Source organism: Eubalaena glacialis, chromosome 1 (assembly GCF_028564815.1).
Source record: "Eubalaena glacialis isolate mEubGla1 chromosome 1, mEubGla1.1.hap2.+ XY, whole genome shotgun sequence".
In the NCBI taxonomy this organism is placed as follows: domain Eukaryota; kingdom Metazoa; phylum Chordata; class Mammalia; order Artiodactyla; family Balaenidae; genus Eubalaena; species Eubalaena glacialis.
The window spans coordinates 179,515,284-179,543,231 of record NC_083716.1 but is presented as its reverse complement, the minus strand read 5'-3'; the positions used below and the strand labels follow the sequence as shown (position 1 = coordinate 179,543,231).

The 27,948-nt window shown below is 53.0% G+C and overlaps 3 protein-coding genes across 4 annotated transcripts in view; 1 reads left to right on the top strand and 2 right to left on the bottom strand.

Moving 5' to 3' along the window:
- Nucleotides 1–130: 130 nt before the first annotated feature.
- Nucleotides 131–2,127, top strand: DLX2 (distal-less homeobox 2). The gene is made up of 3 exons (XM_061202006.1): nucleotides 131–530; nucleotides 1,025–1,209; nucleotides 1,720–2,127. Exons 1-3 carry the CDS (start codon nucleotides 131–133, stop codon nucleotides 2,125–2,127), a joined length of 993 nt encoding a protein of 330 aa, XP_061057989.1.
- A 12,519-nt stretch (nucleotides 2,128–14,646) lies between these two features.
- Nucleotides 14,647–17,306, bottom strand: DLX1 (distal-less homeobox 1). 2 transcript variants are annotated; one of them, XM_061201983.1, is made up of 3 exons: nucleotides 16,994–17,306; nucleotides 16,129–16,328; nucleotides 14,647–14,901 (listed from the first exon to the last, which is right to left on the bottom strand). In XM_061201983.1, exons 1-3 carry the CDS (start codon nucleotides 17,304–17,306, stop codon nucleotides 14,647–14,649), a joined length of 768 nt encoding a protein of 255 aa, XP_061057966.1. The 2 variants fall into 2 exon arrangements, with proteins under 2 accessions (XP_061057966.1, XP_061057975.1); XM_061201992.1 differs by lacking the exon at nucleotides 16,129–16,328 and having other exon boundaries at nucleotides 14,825–14,901.
- Nucleotides 17,307–22,269: 4,963 nt separating this feature from the next.
- Nucleotides 22,270–27,948, bottom strand: part of METAP1D (methionyl aminopeptidase type 1D, mitochondrial) — a 79,299-nt gene continuing 73,620 nt past the window's right edge. Inside the window, exons 7-10 of the mRNA XM_061184912.1 lie at nucleotides 25,178–25,275; nucleotides 23,806–23,853; nucleotides 22,834–22,912; nucleotides 22,270–22,702 (exon numbers count right to left, since the gene is read on the bottom strand). Coding sequence (XP_061040895.1) covers nucleotides 22,624–22,702; nucleotides 22,834–22,912; nucleotides 23,806–23,853; nucleotides 25,178–25,275 — 304 coding nt within the window. The 3' untranslated portion in view covers nucleotides 22,270–22,623. The remainder of the gene's footprint in view (nucleotides 22,703–22,833; nucleotides 22,913–23,805; nucleotides 23,854–25,177; nucleotides 25,276–27,948) is intronic.

Genomic DNA, 27,948 nt, shown 5'->3' with positions numbered 1-27,948 from the left:
TTTCTTGTTTTCCTCCCCCCTCCCCCACTGTAATTACATTGGCTGCTGGAGGGAACAGGGAGAGACGGAGGAGGCGCCTCGCAACCCCCCTCGCGCCCGCCACCCCTGCTCTTTCCCGTCCCGGGCCAGGATGACTGGAGTCTTTGACAGTCTGGTGGCTGATATGCACTCGACCCAGATCACGGCCTCCAGCACGTACCACCAGCAACAGCAGCCCCCGAGCGGCGGCGGCGCTGGCCCCGGCGGCAGCAACGGCAGCAGCCTCCACAAGCCTCAGGAGTCGCCCACACTCCCGGTGTCCACAGCTACAGACAGCAGCTACTACACCAACCAGCAACACCCGGCGGGCAGCGGCGGCGGCGGCGGCGCTGGGGGCTCGCCCTACGCGCACATGGGCTCCTACCAGTACCACGCCAGCGGCCTCAACAACGTCCCTTATTCAGCCAAGAGCGGCTACGACCTGGGCTACACCGCCGCCTACACCTACGCGCCCTACGGGACCAGTTCGTCCCCGGCCAACAACGAACCTGGTAAGCATAACTTTCGCGTCAAGGGTGCCAAGTCGGTCTAGTTCCTGGGATGGGTGGGATAAAAATGTTTGGGACGGGGATCCATCTGGAGCCCTGGCCTTTCACACTGATTGCTTCCCGCTCGCCTCGCGCCCTTTACCCTCCTCAACTTTCAATTGGCCGAGGGTCACCGGGTACGTCCCTCGGGTACCCGGGTACTCGGCTGGTGGGACCAGGTGGCCTCGGCGGGTGGCCTCACGACAACCTCATTTCCCTACCACCTGCTGCTCCTTTCTTCCCCGGTTTGCGCCTGTCTTCCCCTTCCCTGGAGGGACCGACTCCCGGGTTCGTTGGCGGCGCGGGTCCGCGCGTTGCAAAGTTGTGCCTGAGCGCCGCGCAGCGTCTCCAAGAACCCGCCTCCCGGCTTAGGCCAAGTTCCACGCTGCTCTCCCGGCGGGCGGGGAACTCCTGGGCTCCCGCGGTTGCGCGGTTCTCACGATTCCATTTTATTGCAGAGAAAGAGGACCTCGAGCCTGAAATCCGGATAGTAAACGGGAAGCCAAAGAAAGTCCGGAAACCCCGAACCATCTACTCCAGTTTCCAGCTGGCGGCTCTTCAGCGGCGTTTCCAAAAGACTCAGTACCTGGCACTGCCCGAGCGAGCTGAGCTGGCGGCGTCTCTGGGCCTCACCCAGACTCAGGTGAGGGCTCGCGGCCTGGGAGGCACGAGGAGGGCGCTGGCCTGGGATGGCCAGGGAGCAGGCAGGTTTAGGACTATGTTTTTTAAAGTATTTTTTATAGTACTTTTAAGGATTTCGAGGCCCGCGCCTTGGGCGGCCTAAACTTCCACGCCCGAAGCTGAAATCCCCCAGGGTGCCACCTCGTGTGAGAAAAGGATAGGACAGGGGTGGGCAGAAATCCGGTAGCAAGTTGTCCTTCCGCGTACTACTGATTAAGCGGGTAAAACAAGTGGCCCTCCTGACTGCCTCCGCTGTTACCATCACCGAAGTGCACACACATCAGCTCTCTCGGGTTTTTTGAGAATACCTCCCATTGGAGCAGGAACCGACAGAACCTCTGAGGCCGCGGCACGTGATCGGCTTACCTGCCCAGGGTGTCCGCCTCTTACCAGCTGTCTTCCTAAGCTTCCTCCCCTCCCCTGCCCCAGGCCGAGGTTCCTCCATTAATGCTCAGGTCCCTTTTCCACAAAGGTCAAAATCTGGTTCCAGAACCGCCGATCCAAGTTCAAGAAAATGTGGAAGAGCGGTGAGATCCCTTCGGAGCAGCACCCGGGGGCCAGCGCCTCGCCACCTTGTGCTTCGCCGCCGGCCTCGGCGCCGACCTCCTGGGACTTCGGCGCGCCGCAGCGGATGGGGGGCGGCGGCGGCCCGGGCAGCGGCGGCAGCGGCGCAGGCAGCTCCGGCTCCAGCCCGAGCAGCGCCGCCTCGGCTTTCCTGGGCAACTACCCGTGGTACCACCAGGCCTCGGGCTCCGCTTCGCACCTGCAGGCCGCTGCGCCGCTGCTGCACCCGGCGCAGACCCCGCAGCCGCACCACCACCACCACCAGCACCACCACGGCGGCGGGGGCGCCCCGGTGAGCGCCGGGACGATTTTCTAACTCCCGGAGACTGCGCCAGAGACTTGAGAGAGCAGAGACCAGTTATCCTTACTGCTCGTCCCCAGGGCCATAGGGTCCCTCCGGCTGGCCCGATGATGCCACCCGCCTCTCCCGGAGGTGGCGGCCCAGGATGGCCTACCCCAGGCCCTGCTACCCTCGCGGGGCCACCGCGCGGCCAGGGACTGGAAGGCGTCTTCTCGCGCCACGGGCACCTCTCGGAGAAACCCGGCATCCGCGGGAGAAACCCTGCCACGGCCGCCTTTCCGACCTGAGCCCCGCCTCAGACTTGCCTCCCCTCCCCTCCCCTCCCCGCCCCGCCCGGCGAGGCAGTCCGGCGCCTTTTTCGCCCCGGGCCGCGAGCAGAGTCCCGGAGAGGGACGCCTGCCCCGCCCGCGAGGCTGCCTGGGCCCTCTGAGGCTCCTTTCTCCTTGCCCGCCCCCAGGCCCAGCTCCTGTTCTCTGGGGTTATTGACCTCCCGGTCCTGCCGGCCTGCCCTCCCCCCCCCGACCCCTTGACCCCGGCGGCCCGCCGCTTTTTTTCTGCCCTGCTGTTTCCAGCCGTTGGAGCCCTCGTCCCTCCCCCGCCTTAGCTCTCCTCGCAGGAACGCTCCCTCAGCTCTCTCCTCATCCTTCACCAGTGGAGTTTTTTTATTTTTATTTTTTTAAAAGTTTAGGTGCCTTTGCGGATGACCTCATTTTGATGTTGGGGAAAAAAATGATTTTTTTAATATGTGGACACTGCAAAAAAAAAAGTGTTTAAATTATCTTTTTTAAAACCTATTCAGGATTATTAGCCTGGACTTCGATATAGCGTTTGTAAATAAAGGTGTCTGTGCAGATTTTCCCACTGATTTATTTGTATAAAAATACTCATCTTTTCAGACTTTTTTGTAAATCCCCACTTGTGAAAACTGCGGTTTAGCAGTGACCTCAGCAACCCCTCCGTTTTATTTTTCCCTTCGAAAAATGGTCTCAGTTTAACTAAGCTACTGATTTGGATTTGTTTTATCTTATCCTAAAGTCTTTGTTCTTGAAATGAAAGGTATTTTGGGGTTATTTATTATGAAAACAACATGCTCTTAATGTTGATTTTACAATATGAAGAGATTATTTAAATAAATTATTGTTTTCATTGGATGTGTGCGCTTTTTCCTTGGTGTCACGACCTGGAAGCTCGAGCCGCTGCCCAGGCGGGGAACTAGGTCAGCCAAGAGTGACATTTACATCTATCGGAGGCTGCGACTTGCGGGGAGGTGCGGCGAGGCGAGGACCCGCGCTCTCAGCGCAGGGCCGCAACAAGAGTTCACGCTCTGCCCGCATCCGTGTCCCTGCGCGAGGTTCGCCAGCTCTCGTTGCGGTGAGTCACTCAGCGCCGGGTGGCTCCGGCCTCCGTCCGCCCGGCCCCTTCGGCGCCGGCGCCGCAGCCCCGCTCCTGGGAGGTCTCAGCCGCCCCCGCGCCCGAGGTGCTGGCAGGGCAGTACCTTCGAGCCGCCGCGGGGAACCTGCCGAAGCCGGGGTCTGACCCATAGTTTGGACCCTCCCCACTGCTTGCCCTGCAGCCTTTCTGGGACTGGCTGAGCTGAGAACTCAGTGAACCACCCAGGCCCTCGCGAGACTCTGGAAGGCAGGGCGACCCCGGGCACACAGGGCTGCGCTAGCACACATGCAATCACACACTGTGACTCGCACAGTCACATCCATACTATCACATACTGAATCACACTTACACTCCTACACAGAACACTGACAAAAATTCACGTACATTCGCACGGAGACCGAAGCACAGTGCTGTGGTTTCGGCGTTGTGAACACCTCACAATCTCGGAGGGGAAACGTCCATACATGATTCAGCTCTGCTTTCCACCTTGGGTCCCACATAGCTAGCGCCCAGCTTTGGAAGTGACCCTAATTTCTGGCATTCCCTTCAAAGGCCAGGGGTAGGTGGGCAATGCAGTCCTGAACTAAAAGTCTTTTTCCTTGAAAGCGCTGGGGCCTACAGTTGGAAACGTCTTGGCTTCAGTCACAAACTGTGTGACTTTAGGCTACCCACTTAACCTTTCTGTGCTGCAGTTTGCAGATCTGTAAGATGGAATCAATAATAACAGATATCTCAGAGCTGGGAGCCTTTAACAAGGGAATGACGGGGTGTGGCATACGGTAAACACTCAATAAATTTTGCTTAGTAGCATAGAGTTTTATCCCAATGCCCCCAAATAGTGAGGCTTTACTTTTGCCTGCAATTATGAGGCCCAGAGTTACCCAGAGGCCTTTCCAAGTTCACCTTGTGTGGAAGAGCAGCATTCTAGGGCATTCTAGGGCTGGGAGAGCTCTGGCCCCTTCCTATATGAGAGGCTGAACCTTAGCCATCCCCTCTGAAGCGACCAGCATCTACTGGAGAGGAGGTTGGGGGCAAGCCAGAGAGCCCAGTTTGCCATATGTCCTCTAGGATGGCTATTCAGGCCATCCTTTTTGTGTGTCCTCAACTAATGTCTGCCAAAAAACAGATGTGGGGGACTTCCCTGGTGGTGCAGTGGTTAAGAATCCGCCTGCCAATGCAGGGGACATGGGTTCGATCCCTGGTCCGGGAAGATCCCACATGCCGCGGAGCAACTAAGCCCATGTGCCACAACTACTGAGCCTGTGTGGCGCAACTACTGAGCCCACGTGCTGCAACTACTGGAGCTCGTGCTCCGCAACAAGAGAAGCCACCGGAATGAGAAGCCCGCGCACCGCAACGAAGAGTAGCCCCCGCTACCCGCAACTAGAGAAAGCCCGCGTGCAGCAACGAAGACCCAAAGCAGCCAAAAATTAAAAAATTAAATAAAAAAAAAAACAGACGTGGGACAATGGTGACTTTCTAAGCATCACTGAGAGGAATCCTCACTTTTCTGGCCAGATTGTTTTGAGGCCTGCATTGAATCTAGTTTACAGCAGAGTATGGTCCACAGAGTTGGGGCTCTGGGGAAGGCAGGGAGGCCATTCAGTCAAGTGTCCGTTCGCATTCCTGCATTGTTTTCCCAGGCTAGGGAAGCCTGGGATGAAGCTCATTGACCCCATGATTCTGACTTCCCTAAGCAGTTGCTGCCTAGCAGACCCCCATTCCTACCACCGCTCCCGCCCCAGCTCCAAATTTCGTGGTTTTCTTTGAGTGCCAGTAGCTGGTGCCAGCCTTCTTTCTGCGGTTGACTGTGCCCTCCCTTCCTTTGCGCGCACTCCCCTCCCCCTCCTGAAACCAGCGAGGAGAGACGGGGCAGTAAATTGGCTGGTGTCGAGGATCTGCAGCAGACAAGATGATTAAGAGGCCTACGCCGAAGCGCCCGGGGCAGGGAATGTCAGCCCAAGTTGGAATCACGCAACAGGCCTTGGCATGAGCGAGCCTGGGAGCCGGGAGGGCGGGCGGCCCCAGCTCTGGGGTGGGCCAAGGCCCCACAGACTCGCCGGAGTCACCGAACCTGGCACCCGGCGGCGGCGGGGTCGGGCCGGGCCACGGCGCGCCTTTCCCCGGGAAGCCCTTGAAGCAGAGAGCAGAAGGGTGCAGGGGCCAGAGGAAGGGGGCGTTTCCGCAGACAAGGAGAAGGGCAAAGAGAAGGGAACGCAAGGATGCACCTGGGTCCCAGAAGTAAGGGGGCGGGGAGGAGGAGGGGTGAGCGAGGGGAGAAACAAAGCCTGGCTGGGGGAGGAGGGGGCAGGCTCCAGCCCCGCCGGGGGCGACGCACTGGCAAGTCCTTCTCACAGTCTCGCGGCCCGCTGGGAGACGCGGAGCCCTGTGATCAGCCCGCCGCCGCCGCGCAGACAAGCTCCCCCCGCGCCCGACTGCACTCCCCAAAGCGCGAATGAAAAATGGAAATGGGAAGCAGCGATCTCGGCTCCCTGCACTGGGAAACCAGCCGCGCTCGGAACACACATAAATCTTCATTGTAATCCCCTTCCATTTGCTCGCGTGAAATATCAGGCCAGAGACAGGATATGACAAGAGCTGGGAGGCAGAGGGAGGGAAGACGAAGAGTGAGGGGTGCCCGGTTCTCTCCGCTCCACCCCCTGGCAGTGTTGCTCGGAACTCCGGCTGAGCACTGGCACTGAGGTCCAACTCCAGTTGCAGGCACTCCTGGCGAGCCCGCGTCCCCTGCTCCTCGCAGTTCCCCCTTCCCCACCCCCCGTACCCCCGCCCTGCGCGCGCTCCACCGCGGGCCACCCCGCCCCGGGTGCTTCCCGGGTGTAGACACACACCCCTCCCACGGCCCCGAATTCCCGCCGCCCGCCCCGCCGCTCCCGGGCTGCGGGGGGAGGGGGCGGGAGGCAGGAAAGAAAGGGAATGCATCCCGGGCCTAATCAGCGCGGCTGCAATGTGGGACCATTTAGGAGGCTTCCCCTCCGCCTTCTTTCAGGATTACTTGTGAAAATTGTGAATATCCGTCCTGTGTAAGGATTTCCGAGACTAGTGGGGAGAGTTTGGGGGAAGTATCAGGTTTGATGGGGGCGGAGAGAAGGCTGGAAGACCGGAGCTTTGTTTACAAACAGTTCTTTGGCAGAAGGGGGGCGGAAAAGAGGGGTAAAAGGTCCTGTGAAGGAGAGTGATATCGGGGAGCAGAAAGACCCCTTACCTTTCTAACAAAGATGTCCTCACTGACTGTAAAACCCAGGAGCAACTCCCGCACTCCCCAAAACACCCCCTCCCCCGTCCCCGTCCCAAGCACTTGCTCAAAAGTCACAAGCCGGGTCTTTTCCCGCTGGGGAACAGCGACCACCAGTCGCTTAAACCTGTTGGGGGTTAGAGACTTCTTTGAGAATGAAACTACAGATTCTCTCTTCCTCCTAAAATACTGGTTCTTTTGCATTTGACTTTGGGGTCCCCGCAAGCCGGTGGGTGGGACGCGATCCTGCGGTCTTGATTACGCGGGCCCCTGGCCGGGTCTGACTAGGCTCTTCGGAGACGGGCGGGCTCTCGCAGGGTCGTGATACCCAAAACCGCCCCAGGGAAGCCTCCCTCCGCATCTGGAATCTGCCCCCCAAGCCTAACCCGCTGCCCAGTCTCCCACCCCCCAAACTCAAAGGCGCGGGCGGATTCGGAGGCCCCCGCTACCCTCTGAGGCCCCCCTGCCGGGAGTTCCCCTCGCTGGGACGGGTTTGGCAGTGATTGCCCCATTACAAGACTTTACATTCCGCCCTGGGGCCTGGGACCTGGGGCCGGGCGGGGCCGCGGGGTGGCTGTGCTTCATGCAAAGAGAGCGCAGGCAGGTCTTGGAGGAGCAGCCACTCCACCTCCACGTGAGAACACAGGCAGAGTCTCTAGATAGACCTTTCTTTCTCCGGCCGCCTCCACTCCTCTCCGTCCTCCCGGTCGGGCCAGACCGCAAACACTGCAGTGTCTTAGCAGTTTGCGGGCTGCGCAGCGCTCCCAGGATTCTCCGGAGGCCCGTTTTGGGAATCCTCAGGAGTCCTGGTGCCACTGGCTGTGTCCCGGGTCCGGTCCCGCCAGCGCTAGGAGCTGGAGGGCGGAGGCCGGCGGTGAGGTTTGGGCGCGGAGCCCGGGAAGGTGGAGAAAGGCTCCCTGTGGTGGGTCGGGACTGCGAGCCAGAAGATTAGAACTCCGGGGAAAGAGAAAAGGCGAAGGAGAGGGAGGGACTGGACTTGGAGCGCGCCAGGGTAATCCCAGGGGGCCGACTCGGGCCCGCACAGAGCAAACATGGCGGGCTTTCCCCGCTCCCGCTCCTGCCCTCCTTTTTGTGGCCCAGGAGGCTCAAATACCCTAGAGATGAAATCGTCGCTCACGGAACAATGGCGACTTCTGGCCCTGGAACCCGACCGAGTTCGGGCTGCTCCGAGCGGTGGCCGCACTCCCGTAGGCTTCTCCAGCCCGGAGCCGCAGCAAGCCGCCCCGGGGCAGCCCCCGCCCCGCCCCATCCCTCTGCGGCCCTGGCCTTGGCTTCTTAAAGTCGCAGGCTGTCTCAGTGCCCGAGAGAAGCACCGCCCAAGTGGGGAATGGGTGTTTCTCGGGGGCGCTATCTCTCTGCGGTGGAGATCAAAGAAACGCCTAGGAGTTCGCGGGGCGGGCCCCGAGGATCCTCAGATCCTTCCCTCCTCTTCCCAAAGCTTCCAAAAAAGCAGGCTGGTGTCCGCCGGCACTGGGCGGCACTCTGTCTAGGGGTGATGACCGCCTCACACCAACTCCTCAGCCAGCTACCCCCGCACCCCTCCTCCCGCCCCCTGGACTCGGCCTGCAGATTCCAGGGCCCTACTTGGCTGCACTTTGGAAGGGGTTTGCGAGAATACGGGAAAGGGGCCGAAGGAAGGAGGAGGGGAGAACTGGAAAGAAAAAAAATAGAAGAGGTGTTGGGAGGAGGAGGGGGTGGTGGGAATCCTGCTCAGGCACTTTCTTGCTTAGTCGCCGCATTTAGGGTCGGGGTCCTGGGCCTCTCAGGCATCCCAGCTGGGGCCAGCAGGCACGCGGGAAAGGGGATTCTCTTTTCCCGCGGGAGAACAGTGAAAATTTGCCTTGGGTGGCCAATTTTCTCATTTGCCCCTATTAAAAGAAAAAGCCCAAGAAATTCAATTAAAGCCACCCTGGCCAAGGCGCTATTTGAGGCATGAATGTCTCCCCTAAAGCTGCAGCAATCATGTGGCATTAGACACTTCCGGAATCCTATAGCCAACCTGAAAAATCCCAGACCCCCTTTTTCCCTAATTTTTGCTCTGATCTGTAATTTTATCCACATTTGCACTAGTTTGAGCATTCTGGCTCTCCCATCTGAAAGCCTGCAATTACTATATAATTCTTCGCAATTTCAGATGTCCTAATATGGACTGTAATTTTTGCGCAAGACAATTTCCTGCTATTTCAAGCATCAACATTGTCAAAGTTGTATGTACATAATAAATGGGAATATCAATGCATAGTTTTTAGCATAACATCTTGACTCCTCGATAATTATATCCGTTCGGAGCCTACGCAGAATTAGCCTGAATTGCATGGTAACTGCTGCTGCTTTAAAATTTTTAAAAATTACTCATAATTTTCCCAAAGATTACCAAGATCTCGAGTGCACAATGTCATCAGCGTAATGAAGAGTAAACATTTATGCTAATAATCTGCAATTTTTTTCATCAGCTATAAAGACAGAGGCTATATAGCCGAAATTTTCAGTCCTATTCTGCAAGCGCAGCGCTGCAAAAAGCCTGCGGCGCTCAGAGGCGTCTGGTCCTGGAGACCTCTTTCCACTCTTTACCTCAGGATAGGAGGATGGGGCTGGGGGATACTTTTTGGTTTTCTGGTTTTGTTTTGCTCTGGTTTGGTCGGTTTTGTATTTCCTATTTTTCCTTTTTTTTTTTTCTTTTTTTTCTTTTTTCTTTTTTGCCTTTTCTTTCCTGTCATTCTCCCAGCCAAAAGCCGCCTTCGACCCTTTTGATTTGATGTAGCAAAGATTGTGTCCAGATTATCTGAAATTGACACTGAAGAAGGTAAGGGTGGAAACCGGTTTCATTTTTCAGAGGGTTGGAAGGCTGCGCTGCGCCCGCCGCAGCGGCTCCCGCTCCGGGAATAGGAGGGTGGGGGGAGTGATTATGTATGCACCAGCTAATTCTTCCATCAAAACTTCTTGTCAGCGATGTCAGGATTATTTTTTTTCCTTTTTATAAAAACACTTGATGTTTCAGGAAGTGTTAATCCCTGAAGGTTGGGGGATGAGGGAGGGGGTAGGAAAGGAGTGGGTGGGGGGGTGACAGTTTCTTGAACCTGGGGAAGGCACCCTTTAGAGCCGTTTGCCAGTCTACACTGAATTGGGGTTTGTTGTGGAGCTGGGACGGAAGGAGGGTTTCTTTGAGTCATGGGAGGGAGAGACCCTTACCCTCTCTACTGCATTTGATAGAGGTTTCTATGGCCATGAGGGATGAGAAGCAGAAAAGTTCACTTTAGCCTTTGATTTCGGGGTGTTTAACCCAGGCGGTGGGATGACAAAAGCTAGAGATTTTTGAAATCGGTTTTTTAAAGATACAGAATGAAAGACATGAGTAGCAGGATAAAAATATAGAGCTAGGGGCCTGGATTGCTTCTTTCCTTCCACTTTTTCTTGGGATCGAGTTTCGCAGGTTTTGTATCCAGCACCCAGACCTACCTTTCCTCTGGTGACAGAAATTGACAATGTCTTCAAGGGGAGAGATTTAGTTAATTTCTGCATCAAATGACTCTAAGAGTAAATTCATACTTCTGTGCATATAGATGGGGGGGATTCTAAAACTTTTTGTGGCTCTTTAAACTAGTGCAGAATAGGCAAGTCTGGAGAGCCATCTGACCTAGCCCAGTGCAGATCTCAAAAAGAAAGAAATAAAAATAAAACATAATAATCAACGAAGGAACACTGTGAATTATAAACATGTTTCCAATGTTGTATTTTAAAATATTGCCTAGATTTAGGAGCTTGATTTTTCCACAATTAGACCACTACTTGCAGGGCCACTCAGTCCCCAGCTTATGAAACCCAAGACCAGTGAGGAGGGGGCTGGGGATTGTTGCTTCTGCCCCTCCACCCCCACCCCTACCCCTTTTAGAGCGAGTGTGTGAGAGAAGATATTAAAGAGGTATCTGTTGTTTGGCAATTTTGCTAAGTCTGTCTTCATTACTTCGACGCAGTGCATTTGCTAATTTGGAGGCCCGGCCATTGACAAGCTTGCTTCATACACCTGCAAGCAATTTGCCGGCTCCGGTACCGGAGAATTGCAGAGATGGCAGCTCGCACCTATTTGATTTTTTTTTTTCTTTTCTCAATGCACAGCAAATTTGGCTTTCAGTGCGTTATCTCTTTTGTTAATGCAAAAAGATTCCCTGGGCGAAAAAATTGCTCATAATTACCAGAGAGATGGGGAAACTGCATTAGAATAAATAAACCTGAAATTACTGTAATTATGTTGTGTTTGATGGGCCCGGCTTGTAATCAAGAAGAGAATACAGTGAAATGATGCTGACCCTCTTGGGTTTGCAGCTGTACGCGCACTTTGGGGTCTTTTTTTGCAGAAAAGAGTCATTTTGATAATCATTAAGCTGTGTGTAACCTATTTCAGAAGTGTTTTAAAATGAGGTTCACATTTTTTGAACAAGGGGAAAAAATCCCAAAATTGCATTTTGCCATTACAGACTCATACATAAGGAAAGGTTGTGTTTTCTAAGTGACAATTGTTAAGACATAATATTCAAAATCAGTATTTAATCATTATAATGAGGTATTGTTTAAATATAACCACCTTTAGATTATTCATAGTTTAATTAATATACTCATTATGAAAATCTTTGAATCAGATATTTGATGAACTACTTGTCAGTAACAAGGCAGCATTAATTAGACCTATATTGAGATTAACATTTTTTAAAAGTACAACCGCTTATAATTATAATAGAGCCTAACTAAAGACCGCCTTCGTTGAGCTAAAACTAATAATTTCTCTATTTGAACTGTTAGCATGAGATTATTAAATTAGTATAAGCTAATATCTCAAAGTATTAAAATCTGCTTGACCAAACAGATTTTGCCTGTGGCTTCAGGCATTGGGCCCTGTCGGCTGTCTGGGGTACCAGAGTTGGATGCGTGAAAGAAATCTGCCAAAACCTTCCCACTAGCAAAGTCACATTTGGCAGGGGAAACCAAATCCAGGAAGGTCCCTGTCCCTGCGCCGGAGCCCAGCCCGGGAAAACAGTTCCCTCTTTTTAGCTTCGACACCCGCCCGCATGCATCCTGGTCTCCAAGGTCCCATCACCCCCCTTAGTGCTCCAGGTTCTGGGGGCTTGTGGGAGAGGAGGAGCCCCACTCTCAGGCCCAGCAGGAGCCTCGAGGTTCCCCGCTCCATTCCCCACCACATCCCCTGCTCCCTCCACCACTCCCCCCTTCCCCTCCCTTTCCTAAAGGGCGTCGGAGAAGCCTGGCGCATCTGATCTTTCACCAGCACCAATTGAAAAATGGGTGCTTGTCATAACACAGATCACTGCCTTCCCCTCTCTGCTCCCCACCGCGCGCTGCAAAGGGGCCCCCAAAGGCGGAGCGCCAGCCCCCTCGGGAAGCAGTGTCGGGAGGCGAGTTCGAGGGAAGCGGGAATCGTTCAAAGCAGCCCGTCGGGGCCCGCAGCTTTCCTGAGCTCTCTCAGCTTGCTGTGGGGCCTGGGGCTGAGGCTGGTCTGGGGCGCAGGAGGAGGGTGCCAGACTGATGCTAGCGGCTCAGAGCCCACGTTCTTCTGGAGTGTACTGGTCAAAACGGTCCACTGGAGGTGACCCTTAACCGCCTGGCCTTGGGACTTCTGCGCTGGAGGGGGTGGGGGCTTGGCTTGACAAGCTCTCAGGTTCCGTCGAGTCAGCGGAGCCCACCTGCCCCTCCCTCCGCACCTCCGCTTCTCCTAGTCGCAGAGAAAAGCCCGGGGTCATTAGGCAGGAATGGGCCTCTCGTTATGGATGGGCCCGGATGGGTGGGAGTGGCTGTGGAGGGGCCCGGGTGGCGCCTTGGGACTGTCCCCCGGAGCTCACTGATTGATTGGGGGGTAGCGTGACAGACGTGTCCTTCCGGGCCCTTTCCTGCGTCTGGCCTTGTCTTTTCCGCGTCGAGATCCAGCGCCCTGCGGGCAAGCAAAAGCCGGGAGGCCAGATCCTGGCGGATTCGAGGAGCATAGTCCGGTGTCTCCACTTTCAGGCTTCCAGGCCCCCTGCAAGGTGACTGGGCGCAGGGGACACTTACATCTCACAGGGCGGCTGCTTGTGAGCTCTGCTTTCATCTCATTTTAGACGGCCTTCACAGTCCCTTTGGTTCCTGAGCCCTGGCTCTGCCAGGCCGCACCTGTTCATGATTCCCCTTCCCAGGGACCCTTGCCACCGCCCTCTAACCCAGGCAGGGATCAGACCCTTGGGGGGGGCAGGAGTTAAGCTTGAGGAATGGTCCCAGCAGGGGCTTCGCATGCCTCCGCCGTTAATCCTGCTATGTCTGGAGACAGGAGTTGCTGCCCCTGCCTCATCTGGCCCCAGAGGTGGCAGTCTGCTGGCCTGGCCCCAGCACCCCTCACACAGCACACCAGACAGCAACTCTTTCTCGAAACCATAATTTTACTGTCTCAGAGAAACTTTATAACTTATTTACAAAGTTCTTTCCCCCCCCAAGATACAAAGCAATAAGTTAACATTCTCAATATAAAACTAAACTTTGACATAGAGAACACAAAACACGGTTGATTTCATTTGATCACATTTTCCAAATTTCACAAGTAAAATGTCAAGATTCTCATTTCACAAAGCATCGGGTTTTACAGGCACACACAACAGAAAAAAAGCTAAGCTTGTGCAACATGTTTACAGAACAATAATAATAACAATAATAATTAATAACAATAATATGTACAGCAATTAGATCCTGCACTGGAGACTGTGCATTCAGGGTGGTGACTGGCATTATTCTGTGGTCGAGCCTCTGGGGATTGTTGTAAAGCTGCTTTCGTCTTACTTTAAAGCCCACCGGCATTAGGGCACTGGCGCACCCCTGCACGTTTTCTCTCCCCGCCCATCGGTCCTCTCTCTCCACAAGGGAAGAATTAGGATTTTCCTTCTTAACCAGGCAAAGCGATCAAGCGTTCTTCCCGAGATGAGGAAATTGTGTTGGCTTCATTTCTTTCTCTCTCTCTTTTCTTTTTAAAATAATATGGGACATGTAAAAAATGCAAATCATTCGGTTCCAACCTCTCCATACCAGCGAAGTACAAAAGTTACTATATAAATTAAAAATCATCAGGTCCTCCTTATTCGTTTTTCCAGGTGCGTTTAAAGTAATGGGTACGTTTGGACCCTGCGCTCCTCGTGCCCCACAGAACCGTGAATTGACCGAACATTCAGCCTCAAGCGAAGTCCATTTCTCAATAAATAAAACCCCCTCCCTCCAATTTCCCCCAATCCCCGAACGAGCCACACAGATGGTTAGGCAGGTCCAGGAAAAGGTCCGAAAAGACAAAACGTTCCAGTATCCGGAACTGGGTGGCCCGGTGGACCAAGCCTCCTCCGACCTGGTGACTTTTTTCAGAGGCCGAAGAACGAGGACAGCGGACGGACGAGAACCTCGACTTCGTCAGCGCACAGATACAGAGCGAAAGGAAACAAGAGACGGACAGGACAGAAAGAGCTTTTGCTTTTTCTACATTGTTTTTTGTTTTGTTTTGTTTTCCTGATAGTCCCATACAGCTGAGGGTCGGCGGTCGGGTCCGGCGGGCTCTTGCTGCGGCTCCCGCTGTCTCAGGCCGCTGTGCCTGCGCTTCGAGGCCACTCTGCTGTCACCGCGCGGCCGAGGCCGGGGTTCGGGCAAGGGCGTGGGCGCCAGGGAAGTCGCCGAGCCAGACCGCGCGGCACTCGGAGGAGGCGGCAGGCGTCCTGCCTTTACTGTTCCTTCTTCTTTCCCTCTGGGCCCTTCTCCTCCGGACCCACGGCACGCGGACGGGGCGGATGGACCGGGAGGCGAGAGGGACCCGGGCAGAGGGAGACGGGAAGGAGGCGGGCGGGTGCGGACGCGCAACCTCACATGAGCTGGGGTTGCTGCATAGCTTCTTGGTGCGCCGAGGGGTACCACGACGTGTAGCTGGGGATGTAGGAGCCCGCGCTGCCGCCCGAGCCCTTCCCGGAAGAGGAGTTGGGGTTCCAGCCGGGCGGCACTGGAGGAGAGCCGGCAGACAGCGCCCGGCCGTTGGCCAGCGCGCTACCCTCCAGAGCCGCCCCGCCCTGCTTCATCAGCTTCTTGAACTTGGAGCGCTTGTTCTGGAACCAGATCTTGACCTGCAAGAGCGGACAACAATGTGACTCGGCCTAGGTCCATTGTGCCTACCTTGGTCCTGGGGAGATAAGGGGGCCGTGGGACAGCGAGAGAGGATACCCCGCGGGCCACTGCCCTGCGCGACCTGGCAGCTCCCTGCTGGAGAAGCATACACACACCCCTTCCCCCGTAAGAACCGAAGGCTGGGAGGCCCCACCGCGGGCCGCCGGTGGCCGGCAGGGGCAGCTCTCTGAGAGCCAGGGAGCGTGGTGGTGAGCGGTGCAGGGATCCAGGCCTTCGCCTGCCTGGGACTCAGCCCGAGCCCGGCAATCTTTTGGGGAAGACGCGGAGCCTGCATAACATCGAGGCTTCAATTCCAGTATGAACATCAATAAAAGAACCGAGTGGAGAAAAGAAGTGGAGGAAATTTATTTCCAGTGTGACCCGCCTTCTCTTTGCGCCATCATTTCAGCCCTTGAGCGAGTTGCGGGCTGACTGAGGAGGCCACAGGGTTTTGTTAAACTTTTCATTTGGACTCAAATCCACCTTTCCTTAGCGTCTCCTAACTCTGCTCCATATCCCGGCCCGGACATTGGAAACCCGCACCAGTCGTGACCAGAACGCCCAAGGGGTCCCCGGAATCTTAGAGAAACCAGGGAAGGAAGGTTCCATTTCTCCTCCAGGGTCTGGGACTTGGGAGGTGAGAGGGCGGAGGAAAGGATTCCCCCCTCCAACCCAAACCGGTGAGAAGGCGGAGGAGGAGGGAGACAGAGGCTCGGGCCCAGGCCTGCAGTGATTAGCCACACACTTTAAAGGCAAAGAAGGGATTAACCCCCGCGTCTATTGTTCCAGTTGTTCGGGCACGTGTGACCTCAGAGTCCCCAAACAAAGTGCCTAGGGAAATCCTTCTTGTGCCCTAATCAGATTGTCCAAGAACGGAGGGCAGCGACAGAGCCAGGGCAGAGAGAACTGCGGAGGAAGGAGAGACGTTGCGAGAGCCGGGGTGGGACACACACACACACACCACACCACCACACACACACACACACACACACCACCACACACACACACAAACACACAAACACACACACACACACACACACACACACACACACACACACACACACACACACACACACACACACACACACACCCGACCCCTGACGCCCAGAGAGCAAGAAATGAAGCTGCGGGTGCAGGTTGGCCGCGGGAAGCCTGCGTGGCGCCACAGTGGGGCAGCGCCGAGGTACCTGCGTCTGCGTGAGTCCCAAGGAGGCCGCGAGCTCCGCCCTCTCGGGCAGAGCTAGGTACTGAGTTTGCTGGAACCTGCGGTTCAAAGCCTGCAACTGCAAACTGGAATAAATCGTCCTGGGTTTGCGGATCTTTTTCCCCTTGCCATTGAAGCGCACTTCACCGCCTTCCACCACCGTGCTCTTCTCGGAGTCAGCCCCTGGAGGGACAGCAGAAGTGGGGGCCGTAGTTAAGGCGAGGGACTGCCTTTAGTGCGGGGAGCCCAGAGCAAGTGACCGCAGAGGGGTGGCAGAGGCAGGACCAGGAGTGAGAACGCTCAAGAAACTCCGAAAGCCAGGGAAGGTCCCGCCAAGTCCAAAGGGCCCGACCCCGGCCGCTGCAAGCGGACTGGGGCAGTTCCCAGGCGCGCAGCTCCTGCCTTTGCAGGGAAAGTTTGCTATTTTTACAGGCAGTAGTTGAGGTTTAATTACCCTTAATTGCATACATTGTTTACAGAGCTACGCAACAAATAATTACCGAGACTAATACGTGCACATGTGGGTTTCTGTTTTCCACCAGGGCATTGTGTGCTCGGCTCACGGAGCCACCCAGAGGCCCAGCCAGTGCCAGGGGACGCTCTCGGATTTATCCTTCGCTGGATAGTTGCAAGTTGCGTGGATATATATTTTTAAAATTTCTTTGCTATGACAGGGATGCATTTACTGATACCCAAAACCTTTCACTGCTCCGGCACCCTCCCCACCCCCATCCCATGTCTCTCTCCTCCACTCCTCTCCCTCCTTTCTCTCTCTCTCCTCCTCCTCCTCTCTCTTCCCCTCCCTCCCTCCCTTCGCACCTCTTCCTCTCCCTGGCAGGCGCACGTACCTGGGTCCTCCAGGCGGCTCTGGGCGAGGCTGGCGCTGCCCGGGTAGGACTGCACCGAACTGATGTAGGGGCTGGACGCGTGGCTGCTGACCGAGTTGACGTAGGGGTAGCCCAGCGGTCGGGAGAAGGACGAGGCCGAGCTGTAGGCGCCGTCGGGCTGCGAATGGCCCGCCGAGTGTAAACAGTGCATGGAGTAGTGCCCGTGGGACATGGGAGAAGGAGACATTTGCTGGTTGGGCGGCCCAAACTCCATAAACACCGCCTTGCCCGACACGGGGCTGTTGAGACTCTCTGGCATGGTGGTCATGGTCATCTCTTCTCGCGGGGTCTGGGTGTGGGTCTCTCTCTCTCTCTCTCCTCTGCTTCCCTTTTGGGGGTCTCTGTGTTTCTCAGGACAGGAAGGAACCCAATTTAAGCGTAACAGGGGTTTTCACTTTCCATTCATAAGAAAATGGAGTTTGTCTCTTTGAAAAGTCTAAGCATGATGCTGCCGAGCTCCCCAAACTCGCTTCAAAGCTTTGACTCAGCCAAGGTCATAAATATTCATGAGCTGGCGGAGCTGATTGGTCCGCTGTCTTGCATAATCACCGGGGATTGGTCCGAGGCGCTCCGGCTCCGCTGGACTAGAGCGGGCGAGGCGGCCCGGCCTCGGGAGAGACGCATCCACACCTCTCGGCCGGGGCTCCTCTGCAACAGAGCACGCAGCGTGGGGCGCACAATGGGCTGAGGCGTCCGCGCCGGGACCTCCGCGGCCCGCGGCTCATCAGCCTCCCGCCTCCCCGGCGCGTCTTACTTCCCAGAAATCAACCAGTGGTTCGGCGCCGCCGCCCACCCCCTCCTACTGTCCCCACCCTCCGACCGCCCCCAACACCGGGGACCAGGGCAGTTTCTCCTAGCAATCGCCACCCGGTCCGGTGCAGAGCTAGGGCGGCTTTGGAGCCCGGCCGCGGCCTGCCGTACGCGGAGTCGCGCAATGGGGGCGCCGGAGGCAGTCAACAGAGCGCTGTCCTCCCGAGAGTCTCGTGCCTAGCGCAGCACTCTCCCGGCGGCGCCTCCCTGGCCTGCGTCCGCTCTGCCACATCCCTGGGGGCGGGTTTGGGGCCCTCCGGGCGAACTCACTCACTCGGCCGCCGCGCCGCCGCCGCTCCCAGGGGCCCGCTCGCATTGCTCCAGGCCAAGCTGGCCACTCCAGCTCGAGGCTGCACCGGTCTGATTAAAACAGTGCGCGCGGAGAGCCAGGAACCCGCGCTTCTCCTCCCAGGAAAGGCGACCGCACCGCCCCCTCCCCCCAACACCCACCTCCTCTTTCCCTCCCAACCTTCCTCCTCCCCCCCCTCCCCTCTCCATTCCCTCTGCGCCGAGCGCCCCGGCTCACTCGCCCCTAGGGCGCGGCACGGAGTGGAGCCTAGGAGCTGGCGGGCTCAGTTCTGCTTGAGCCGCGGACGCCAGGTGGTCATTTTCCGGCCTCCTGGGGTCTGGCGAGAGTACCCGGGGTGTAGGAGTCCTGGAGGACACCAAAACCCGCAGCAAAACCAGGCCAGTGGTAGGCTTGCTTGTCTGTGTGTGAACGTCTCTCATTGTCACCTAGGATCCTCCTCATCTCCAGGGGTCAAAGCGGGCGCCACTGGGCCTGGGGTAGAGCTGGTGGAGGCAAAAGCTGCCGCGGCGCCTTCTGTCTGCTGGGGCGCTAGGTACAGAAAAGTGCACAAAAGCCCCCGCCGCCACCGCCACACAGCCACCCCCATGAGGCGTGGCGCGCACCACGCAGGCTGCCAAGGGGCTGTTGGTTCCCTATCCCGCCAGCCCCACGGTGAATCCCAAATTACTTTGTTAGGTAATTAGAAAGTGTTGATAATTATTTCTTTCATAATTTAGCGGTGTGACGGGAACAGGGAAATGATCTTGTGAAAGTTCACACGTGCAGATGTATTAGTTACTGATTCATTTGATTAAATGGTAGTCTCAAGTGCTCGGATCCGCAGCTGAAGGCGCCCCATTAGCATAACACTGATGTTTAATTTTCATACGCATAATTAGCCATATATTTAACACTAATAGCAACATGCAGCCTTTCAACCTTAAACAGCCCAGGGTTTGATCTGGCCTGAGCTGAACCTTCGCCGAGGCACCTTCCCCTTTCTAGAGTGCGCAGTGATCACAGGACAAACCTCTGTAATCAAGCACATTTTGGCAGAGGGAACACCAATAAAAATGAACATTCAAAACAAATTACATCGGTGCTGTCGTTACAGATATTAGTGGAAGGGGCTTCTCTCATTTAACTTCTGTAGCAGCAGCTGCTGCCCGGGGACTTCCTCTCCTTTGGTTTAAGGGTAAGATATTGGGGGGCAGAGATATTTCAGGCAGCGTGGTTGGAGCAAAAAACAAAAGCCAAGCAAAGCAAAACAACCAATCCTCCAAACCAATAACGGGTTTGCCAACGTTTAAAAAGATTTTTCCTTCTTTCTTTCTTTTTCTTTTTTCTTTTCTTTCCCCCCCTTAATCGCCGAAGCACACGGTGAGGCTTTGCAGCAACAACCAGCTAATGACTCCGCCACCAGGCAACTCCCGGAGCCGTTCCACTCCTCTTGATTTCCGTGTTGCACTTGTGGTTTTAACTGCTCTTTCCTAGCGCCTGTTTTGGGGTGCTGAGTGCGGTGCGCCCTGCACCGCAGCTGATGCCGCCCGGGCTCCTGGTCTCCCGCACGCCTCATGGGCCCTGCCCACGTAAGTGATCGCCGCGGCTGGCGCGGGGTAGGGATTGGGACGGAGGGAAGCAAGGCTGGCGATTGCGGGTGCTCAGGGCAAGGCGTGAGGAAACCCGACGGCTGGGCTGCCCTGGGCCAGTTTGTTCCACAGAACTGCAGGGTGGGGGAAAGGGAGAGAGGCGGCCACAGGTTGCGACGGTCTCCAGGGCTCTTTGCCGTTCACTTCTGGAGGGGGGAATCCAAGCCTTCCGCAGCGCAGGGGAGGGGGCTGGCTCCAGGGAACAAAGGACCCGCACGGGAAACGATTTCAGAGCCTGGGTTATTTTAAAAATGAATTATATCTGGGCGAGGGAGTGTCTACACTCCAGAATTATTTCTTAGCCCCAGAGAAGCAGGTTCGGGGAGGGGTGGCTGAGCCGGGGCCCTCGGGCGCTGAGACGCCCGGCCTTGACTAGCTTCTCCTTGTGTGATCTTATCTCTATTCTAAGAGCCCAGGGTGGATCCCTCCCAACCCTCACCGCTAAGGCGACACCTGTTTTGGAACACCGGCTTGCTTAGATCTTCGCCTGTCCCAACTCAGAGAGGCAACAAAACTCTCTCATTTATCCTGAGAGCCCCGGATTCCGAGTAGGACCTGTAGGAGACACCACAGGACCGGGCGCCTTGTGGTGTTAGCAGTAGTCACGCGTGGCTGGAATCCCTGCAACCTGGGGTGAGGTTTGGGGCCAGTTGAGTTGGCGGGATTGGGGGTGGGGACGTGGACAAGATATTTTAAAATCTGCTTCCAAATTTCAACTTCAAAGCATGTTAAACGGAGTTCATTCTAATTCAAGTTTGTGTCCTACGGAGCTGCTGACGATTGGCTGGTGCTAGTATATATACATATATACGTATCATATTTAAACTTGAGGTTAGTCACTTTAATAAGTGGGATTATAAACCTGTCCCATAAATACCTCCACCTCGGAAAAATTACTGCACAAGCAGCGTGTTATCCCAGTGGCTGGTAAAATTCTGTGGTCCTAATGAAATTATTCTTGGGGAATCTCCGGGTAAACGGATCCGTAGATAAGATACTGGCTAATCGCTGCAATCCGACTAATCTAGGAGAGAAATGAAGTCATTCTCTGGCAAAACTCTCCCAAGGCCATCTGGGCCTTGTTCCTCTCTAGAAAATTCGGGTTGTTCTGGGGCAGCAGCCTCAGTCTCTAGGCCTTTTCTTGGCCAACTCCCCGGCACCCTAAAGTTTTCCTGTGGCTCTTGTAAATCTTGAACCCCTCCCTCATCTTTTCCAGCTCTCAGATCCACTAGAATCGGAATCACCTCTGTCCAAATTCTACATACCTGGACGCAGAGAAAGGGAGCTGGAAATGTTGGAGGATGCCCATGAGAACCCCGAGTTCAGGGAAAAGCTGGAACTAGCCACTTTTCCAAGCACGCTCGTTGGCCTCAGTTTCCTATAACTTTTCCCACACTCTGAATGTCACATAGACGAGCTGGCTCTCCAGTCCTATCACAGAGGCCACCTGTCATGGCAATGACAGGTGTCCACATTTCCTTGGTAGTCTGGAGCTGAGCCCAATCTGTATTTAGTGCATGGCAGCTTTGTAAAACCCACTTCAGTAGAAACAAGAGTTAGCACAAGCACTGATGGGCGGGACACCCTAAAACCATGACCAGGGGGAGACTACTTTCTACATGGCTTGCTAGAAGCCCAGCCCTTTCCACCTCTGAGCCCAGGTGTGAAGAGGTCCTGAGGAGCGAGCGCTAAGAAAGGCAGGGTACTCAGGGCGGTAATGAGCCTTGGGAGACGCAGAATGTGGACCCTTGGATTTCCTGCTTCTGAAGCAGGTGGAGCTGCTGGCAGGCTGAATCAGGGTTAAACTCGCCAGCTCCAATCCCGGCTAACTAGGCCCTTGCCCTCAAAAGTTCCCGTGTCTCTTCTTGCAGGGATGCTCTGAGTCTCCAGCGCATTAGCGCAGGTCTGAAGAAGGCCAGTATTGGAAGAGATCAATTTAGGGAGGAGACCCGCCAGACACTGCTCACATCTGGGCGGGTGGGACCGATGCTCCAATTCCTAGGACGACAAACGGTCTAGCTTGCCTTTGTGTGTTGGAGGGAGGGTCTCTCAAATTTAACCTTAGGGATGGGCGCGCGCGTGGGGCGGGTTGAAGGCAGGGAAGAGGAGCCACAGGGGACCAGGAAAGTCAAGTTTTTGGAGTGATAACCCCTGCGGAAGGGCCAGGCCCAGGGTCCAGAGGCAAGGAAATATTTGTAGCTAACTCCTCCACTGGCGGGCTAATCTTTTCATCGCAAAGCAGCTATGAAGGGGAAAGAAACGGAAGGGCTGGGGGCAGCTGGCCCCCGCGAGCTCCCTCAGGGCTGGCCAATGGGGGGGTCCAAAAGGGGGAAAAAAAGAGACTTAAAAAAAATTCCTAACAGCTAGGCTCGGGCTTTCCTTTCTGCGCGCGCGTGTGAAAAGTTCAGAGACTCAAAAATTAACCACCTACCCTCTTCCCCTAGTAACCGTCAGAGACGAAGGAGCACAAGACAGCGGTTTTAGGAGGTGAAAGCTTTTTATTCGGGCAGTCAAGACAAGGGAGAGAGAAAGCTATGCATTTCTAGGAATCCCTCGTCTTCCAAATGAGGGCGTCCCCACTCCCTTCCAGATGCGTTTCCCGCGTTGGGAAGCAGAGCCCGGCGCCAGGACCCGTCTTTCCGAAGCCGCACGGCCACATCGGGCCCTCGGATCTGAGCTCTCAACGGCCACCAATACCCACCGCGTTTTCCCAAGGCGCTACTAGGTGCTGGGTAGGTTACTGTGAGGCCTGCCGTTAGCCTGTTTCTTCTCAAAGTTCTCCAGCTGGATTTCAGCAATTTAAGAAAAAAGGCGCCGGGTCTCTGCGACCTTCGGGTGGTTCCTCAGGCCTCGTGGGGCAGTTTGGTCAGGATCTGCGCGCCCCCCGACGTGATGAGAACTGTGTGCTCGAACTGGGCCGACCTGAAACACACAAGGCAGCGATCAGCAAGCGCTCAAGCGCCTGCGGGGCGGGGAGCAGCAGCTCGCCCGCGTCGTCGGACGAACCTTCCCTTTCTATACAATTTAAAAGCAACCGGGCAGAAAGCAAACACCTTTGATTGTCCAAGGAGACCACAGTCCATGCATCCTCCAGCACTTTAAATTCAGGGGATCCCTCGGTTATAATTGGCTCTGTAAGAGGGAAAATATTTACTGCAGTGATCTAATCAGATTCTTGTCAAACATTGTTTCGGCTGATTATCAAAAAAGAGAATAAAAAGGTTCTCCTCCCTCCCTCCAAGTGCTTCCCCCCACGGGTTCATGTTGTCATCTCGCAAGCGCTGATAATTGATGTTGCTTACATAGTATGCTACAAACCAAACAGTAGGAAGAGGAAACGCTATGGCATTCAAAAACGTATGAAGTTGCCTAGTTCGTAATTTTTTTAGAGGAAAAAAGGGCATTTTAATCAAGCCTTAATTAGGACCCTGTGGATAATAACCACCCAAACACCAGTCCCTCTTATGAATACCAGTCAGTTTTTAAAAATATTTGAATTTTTAAAACCTGCTCAAAATGTTCATTAATCAGCAAATAACAATTTTCTTATTTCACTCTAATTGCTTCTCCATTAAGCCCCACAGTCAGAAATATGATGCCTTCAGGGTCTTAGGTGATTGGAATTTGGTGGTGACACCAATCACATGATCAGCCAGGAATGGGTTACCGGAGAGTATGTCACTAGCTGATAGGGAGCAAGGGACGTAATCGCCTCTAGTCACTGGGTGTTAATGAAAAACAAAAACAAAAACACCCCACAAAACAACACAAAAAACCCAAACACCACATTACGCTGGTAACAGAATTAAAGGTTGGACGGCTGCCGTCTCCTAAATGTGTCGGTAAGTATCTGATTTAGGAAGATGGGGCTCGAGGATATTATTTAATCAGATTTACTATGCATCTGAATTATTTCATTATGCTGATTGGCTTTATTAGTCCTTCAACTGGACTGCCTGGCCTAGGCCAGCACCGCTGCTTCCGCGGGGGATCCACTGCCCTCTGAAGAGGAGCTCAGCACTGACCTACGGTGAACGCCATGCCCTCCTCCATGAGTAGATCGCTGTCATTCGCTGTAAAACAAAAACAAAAACAGAAAACAATGGGTGTGGGGAGCGGGAATGGGAAATGGAGAGGACAGAGAGAAACGCAATTAGAGGGGTTAGGCTGCTTGAAAAACATGGTTATTTTATTTATTTTTTCTTTTAGGAAGAAAGGGTGGAGGTTTCTAGAATCCTGGGTGGTAGCTACCACCCATGGGTTAATAGGCACAGGGCTCCTAGGCCTCAGCCTTTGCATTTTCTGAGCTTGGGGTCGGGGCCCCTAGAAAGGGTGCACCAAGGCTGAGCAAAAGCAGCCTGGGTGCTTGAGACACCTGTTGGGCTCCCCCTCTCCACTGTCCCCTGGCCACTTGCTCTGAGGTCTCCTGGCTTCGCTGGGTCCTGGACCTTGCCCTCCACACCTCCAACCCAAAGAGTAAGACATCTTGGGAACTGAGTCAAAGGGAAGGCAGGTTGGTAGGAGGCAAGAACAGGGGTGACTTGAAATATTTCCAGGTGTTGGCGCTGGGTGGGCACATGCCTGAGAGGCCCTTTCTGCACTCCAGCCTGGGCCTCTTATGAGCTGCCTCTGGTGGAGCTCTTTGGCCCAAAGGGAGTTCTGACCTGCTGAGTCTCTAGGGATCTTCCAGCGGATGGATTCCAGCCAGTAGTTCCTCCAGGGGCTGCTCCCACCCCAAGCACACAGGTCAAGGCTCTAGGACCAACTTTCCTTTGGTCCCTGTCCAGGTGTGCACCCCTCTTGGGGGCACTCCACAGAACTGCTTCCTACCCTAACCCAAATACCCCACCCTTTCTGGTCCACCCTTGCTTTCTCACTGTAGGGTACACATCCAGGCAGTGAAAAACAGGAGATTCTGGGGAAAGAACCAGGGTGGGTATAATCTAGAAATCACTAAGAGTACACGCTGCTAAATACATCAGCTGTCAACGCTGTGTAGGATGTAATGAAGTTTAACCACAACAGTCAGCGGTTTGAGAAGGGGGCAGAAAAAGAAAAACAGAAAACAGTCATATGTGCATGCTGCTGGGACATTGATGCTGTGGTGTTTTGTTTTCAGTAACTTTTTCTAGACAAATATCCCTTGTGCCTTCCAGCCATCACCCTTCAGAAGACAAAAAGCAAAACAAACCTTATTTTGGGACTGAAACGGCTGGGCTCTAATTCAATAACATAGTAATGTGCTGGTTATGATTAGGTAGGACCCCCCCATTCCCACCCACACACTCATAGGAAAGGATGACAATGTGGATTCAAAATTGCAGCAAGGGATTCAGGAGCAAAACTGCTTTATCCTGATTACATTCAATAAACAAACTCCCAAACTAACTTTCTTACCATGATGCCAAATTTCTGGATGTCCATGAAAGTAAGATCCTATCCCATGTCCCACAAAATATGGACAGACTTGCAAACCATTCTGATGAGTTATCTGGCTTTAAAAGTGACCAAACAAAATACTTAATTAAATTGGATCATTTAAAATGCATACACAGATAAGACAAAGTCACTTCAAAATATTCTCTGAAAAGAAAAAAATAAGTTATATTTAGAGTCGGATGGTAACAACTTATTTTCATTATTCTGGAAAAATTTTAAATTTTGTCACAGCTTGTAACAACTCCCTCTGGATAAATGAAGAAAAAAAGGTATGTATCTAACACGGTCATTTGCTTCATTTACTTCAGTACAGCATTCAAACAAGGCCACTTTTAGATGATGAGTGTGCATGCACACATATATAGCTCAATATAACCAAGATACATGTGCAGGTAAGGCAGGTCATAAAAACCTGCCTGATTTGTATGGAATTTCACAAAAAGGCTGTGCAAATTACCACTGATTTGGGAACCAAACAAAAAAATTACAATCTGAAATGTGACTTCCTACTTCTATAATTCCCTATTCTGGTCTATTTCAGAACATTAAACATTTTACAAACAGACACACTCACACAAAAGGTCACATCTACTTTGTCAGTATTCTTGAAATACTCCAAAACTTTGTGATTATTTGGGATTTCTACTAAAGACTTACACCATTAACAAAATTCATAAAAAATGCTTTTTAATCGCTATGATGCTTAAGTGAAGCTAGTATTGTAATTCCTAATTCTTAATGTTTCATTAGTTACTTCTACATGCAAATCTTTTGGGTTCCATCTATCCCACATATATGTGAAATCTTAGAATCCAACCCTAAAATCTTCACCTGCAAGGTTAAGAAGTTGTTTTTGCAATCAGGTGAACATGTTCATTTCTGGGAGCACCAGAAAGACAAGAACATACATATCATTAACAATTTATATTTTCATGTGGATGAAGGGCAAGGTGCCTTAACCCTAACTATAATAATGGATTGGGATTTACAGGCCCACTCTTTAAATTCTTAACAAAACCAAAGTTCTTAGATCCCAAACCAGAGGTTCCAACAGCCCTTCGGTTTAGTTTAACATGAACTCAAAGGCGTTTAGCCAGCATCTTTATGAGCATTCCTGTCGATATACTTTTCTCTATACATTTTTAACCTTCATCTCCAGACCTGTAAAATGTCTTCACTTAGGCCAGGATGTCACTATAAATATCAGGTGGGCAGCCTCTCATTCAGATTTAATTTCCATGTAACAGTTCAGAAATAGGTGAGCTATGCATGTGTTGGGAGGAATGGTAAGTGAATGCTCTTATCTCTTAAGTTGTTCTTTATGGTTATACTTATTTCTGTGTGTCTTTGCACTTTGGACAGGAGGTATAACAACTTTTCCAAGATGTTCCTATTTGTACCACACAATTTCTGAATAGAAACTCAGGATGGAGAGTGGATAGAGGGTGGAAGAGAGATTATTTAGTAAGATAAACTGATCTAGTATTTTTTTTTTTTACAAGAAGGGGTTCTATCTAAACCTGTAAATTATGTTATCTATGTCCCAACAAACCTCAATAATTCTAAGAGGATTCATTATAAACTTTTCTATTTTCTTTTCTTAAAAAAACCAAACTAGTTTTTTGTTTTTGTTTTTTGTTCTTTTTTAAGGCTCTAACTGATTGGCAGGCATCACAGCTACATCGTAAATGTGTGTTACAATGGCAATCTTCATTTTAATTTCCGATGAGAGGAGAGGAAGAAAGCCACTCTGAAAAAACACCTGGGGTCCCTTCCCCACCGATACCTCTCATTCCTCTTCATAAAAGAAGTTGTGCAATTACTAGGTGGCTAAAGATATCTGAGTGCATTCTACAACAATTTACTGCCTGGATCCTGCTGGAACTTCTGGTTATACGAGGATCATAGAATGTATGTGTCCTGGATGCAAAGGTCAGAGGATTTCACAGCTGTGTGGAAAGAGGAAAAGAACAGGACAAATTTCCCTCAGTTCCTTGGTTGAGCACCCATCTCAGTGCTTGATTCTCAGGAACTAAGTAAACACGCCTGTCTGCTTTTTAGAGTATTTTCCTTTTGGATTGGTAGTTCGCTTTTTAACGCATACTTCCTGGGACTGAATGGAATAAAATCTCATTAATGTTTCTAATTACTGTTGAAAAGCGTACCCCTTCTACTATTCTACTATATACTGTTCTTCTATTTTGGAATATAAGGGAAGCACAAGATTATTTACCTGATTCTAGGGTTTAAATCTAACTTTGTGGAGGCAATCCAAGCAATTTGTAGTAGCAAATTCCACTCTAACATGGAATCAAGTGGCTAGGATCCCTAGTTGTGGCATGGGAAAGTGGAGTACACGTGCTTCTCTTGACTGGTGTGTTGGGGAAAATGGAAGCTGCTGGGTGGGCAGGGGTGCCCAAGAAGTATACAACTGCTCCCCAACACCAGCCATCGAGGGTCATGACCCATTTCTGAGCATGAGGGTCTTCTTGCCTTGGACATTTCACAGATGAAATCTGCCTTCTTTTTGTTAAAATCTACCAAAAGAACGCTCCTGGTATTAGCTCTTCTGTTCTGATTTTCTCTAATTAAAAATTTTCTAAGACAGCCACTCACATGAGCCTGAGTGCATCTATGATTTGAAGCCCTTCAGATGGAATATTTGGGAAGGAGAGGAGGGGAGAGGAGGAAGGAGATGTATAAAAGTAGTTAATGAACTTACCTGAAAA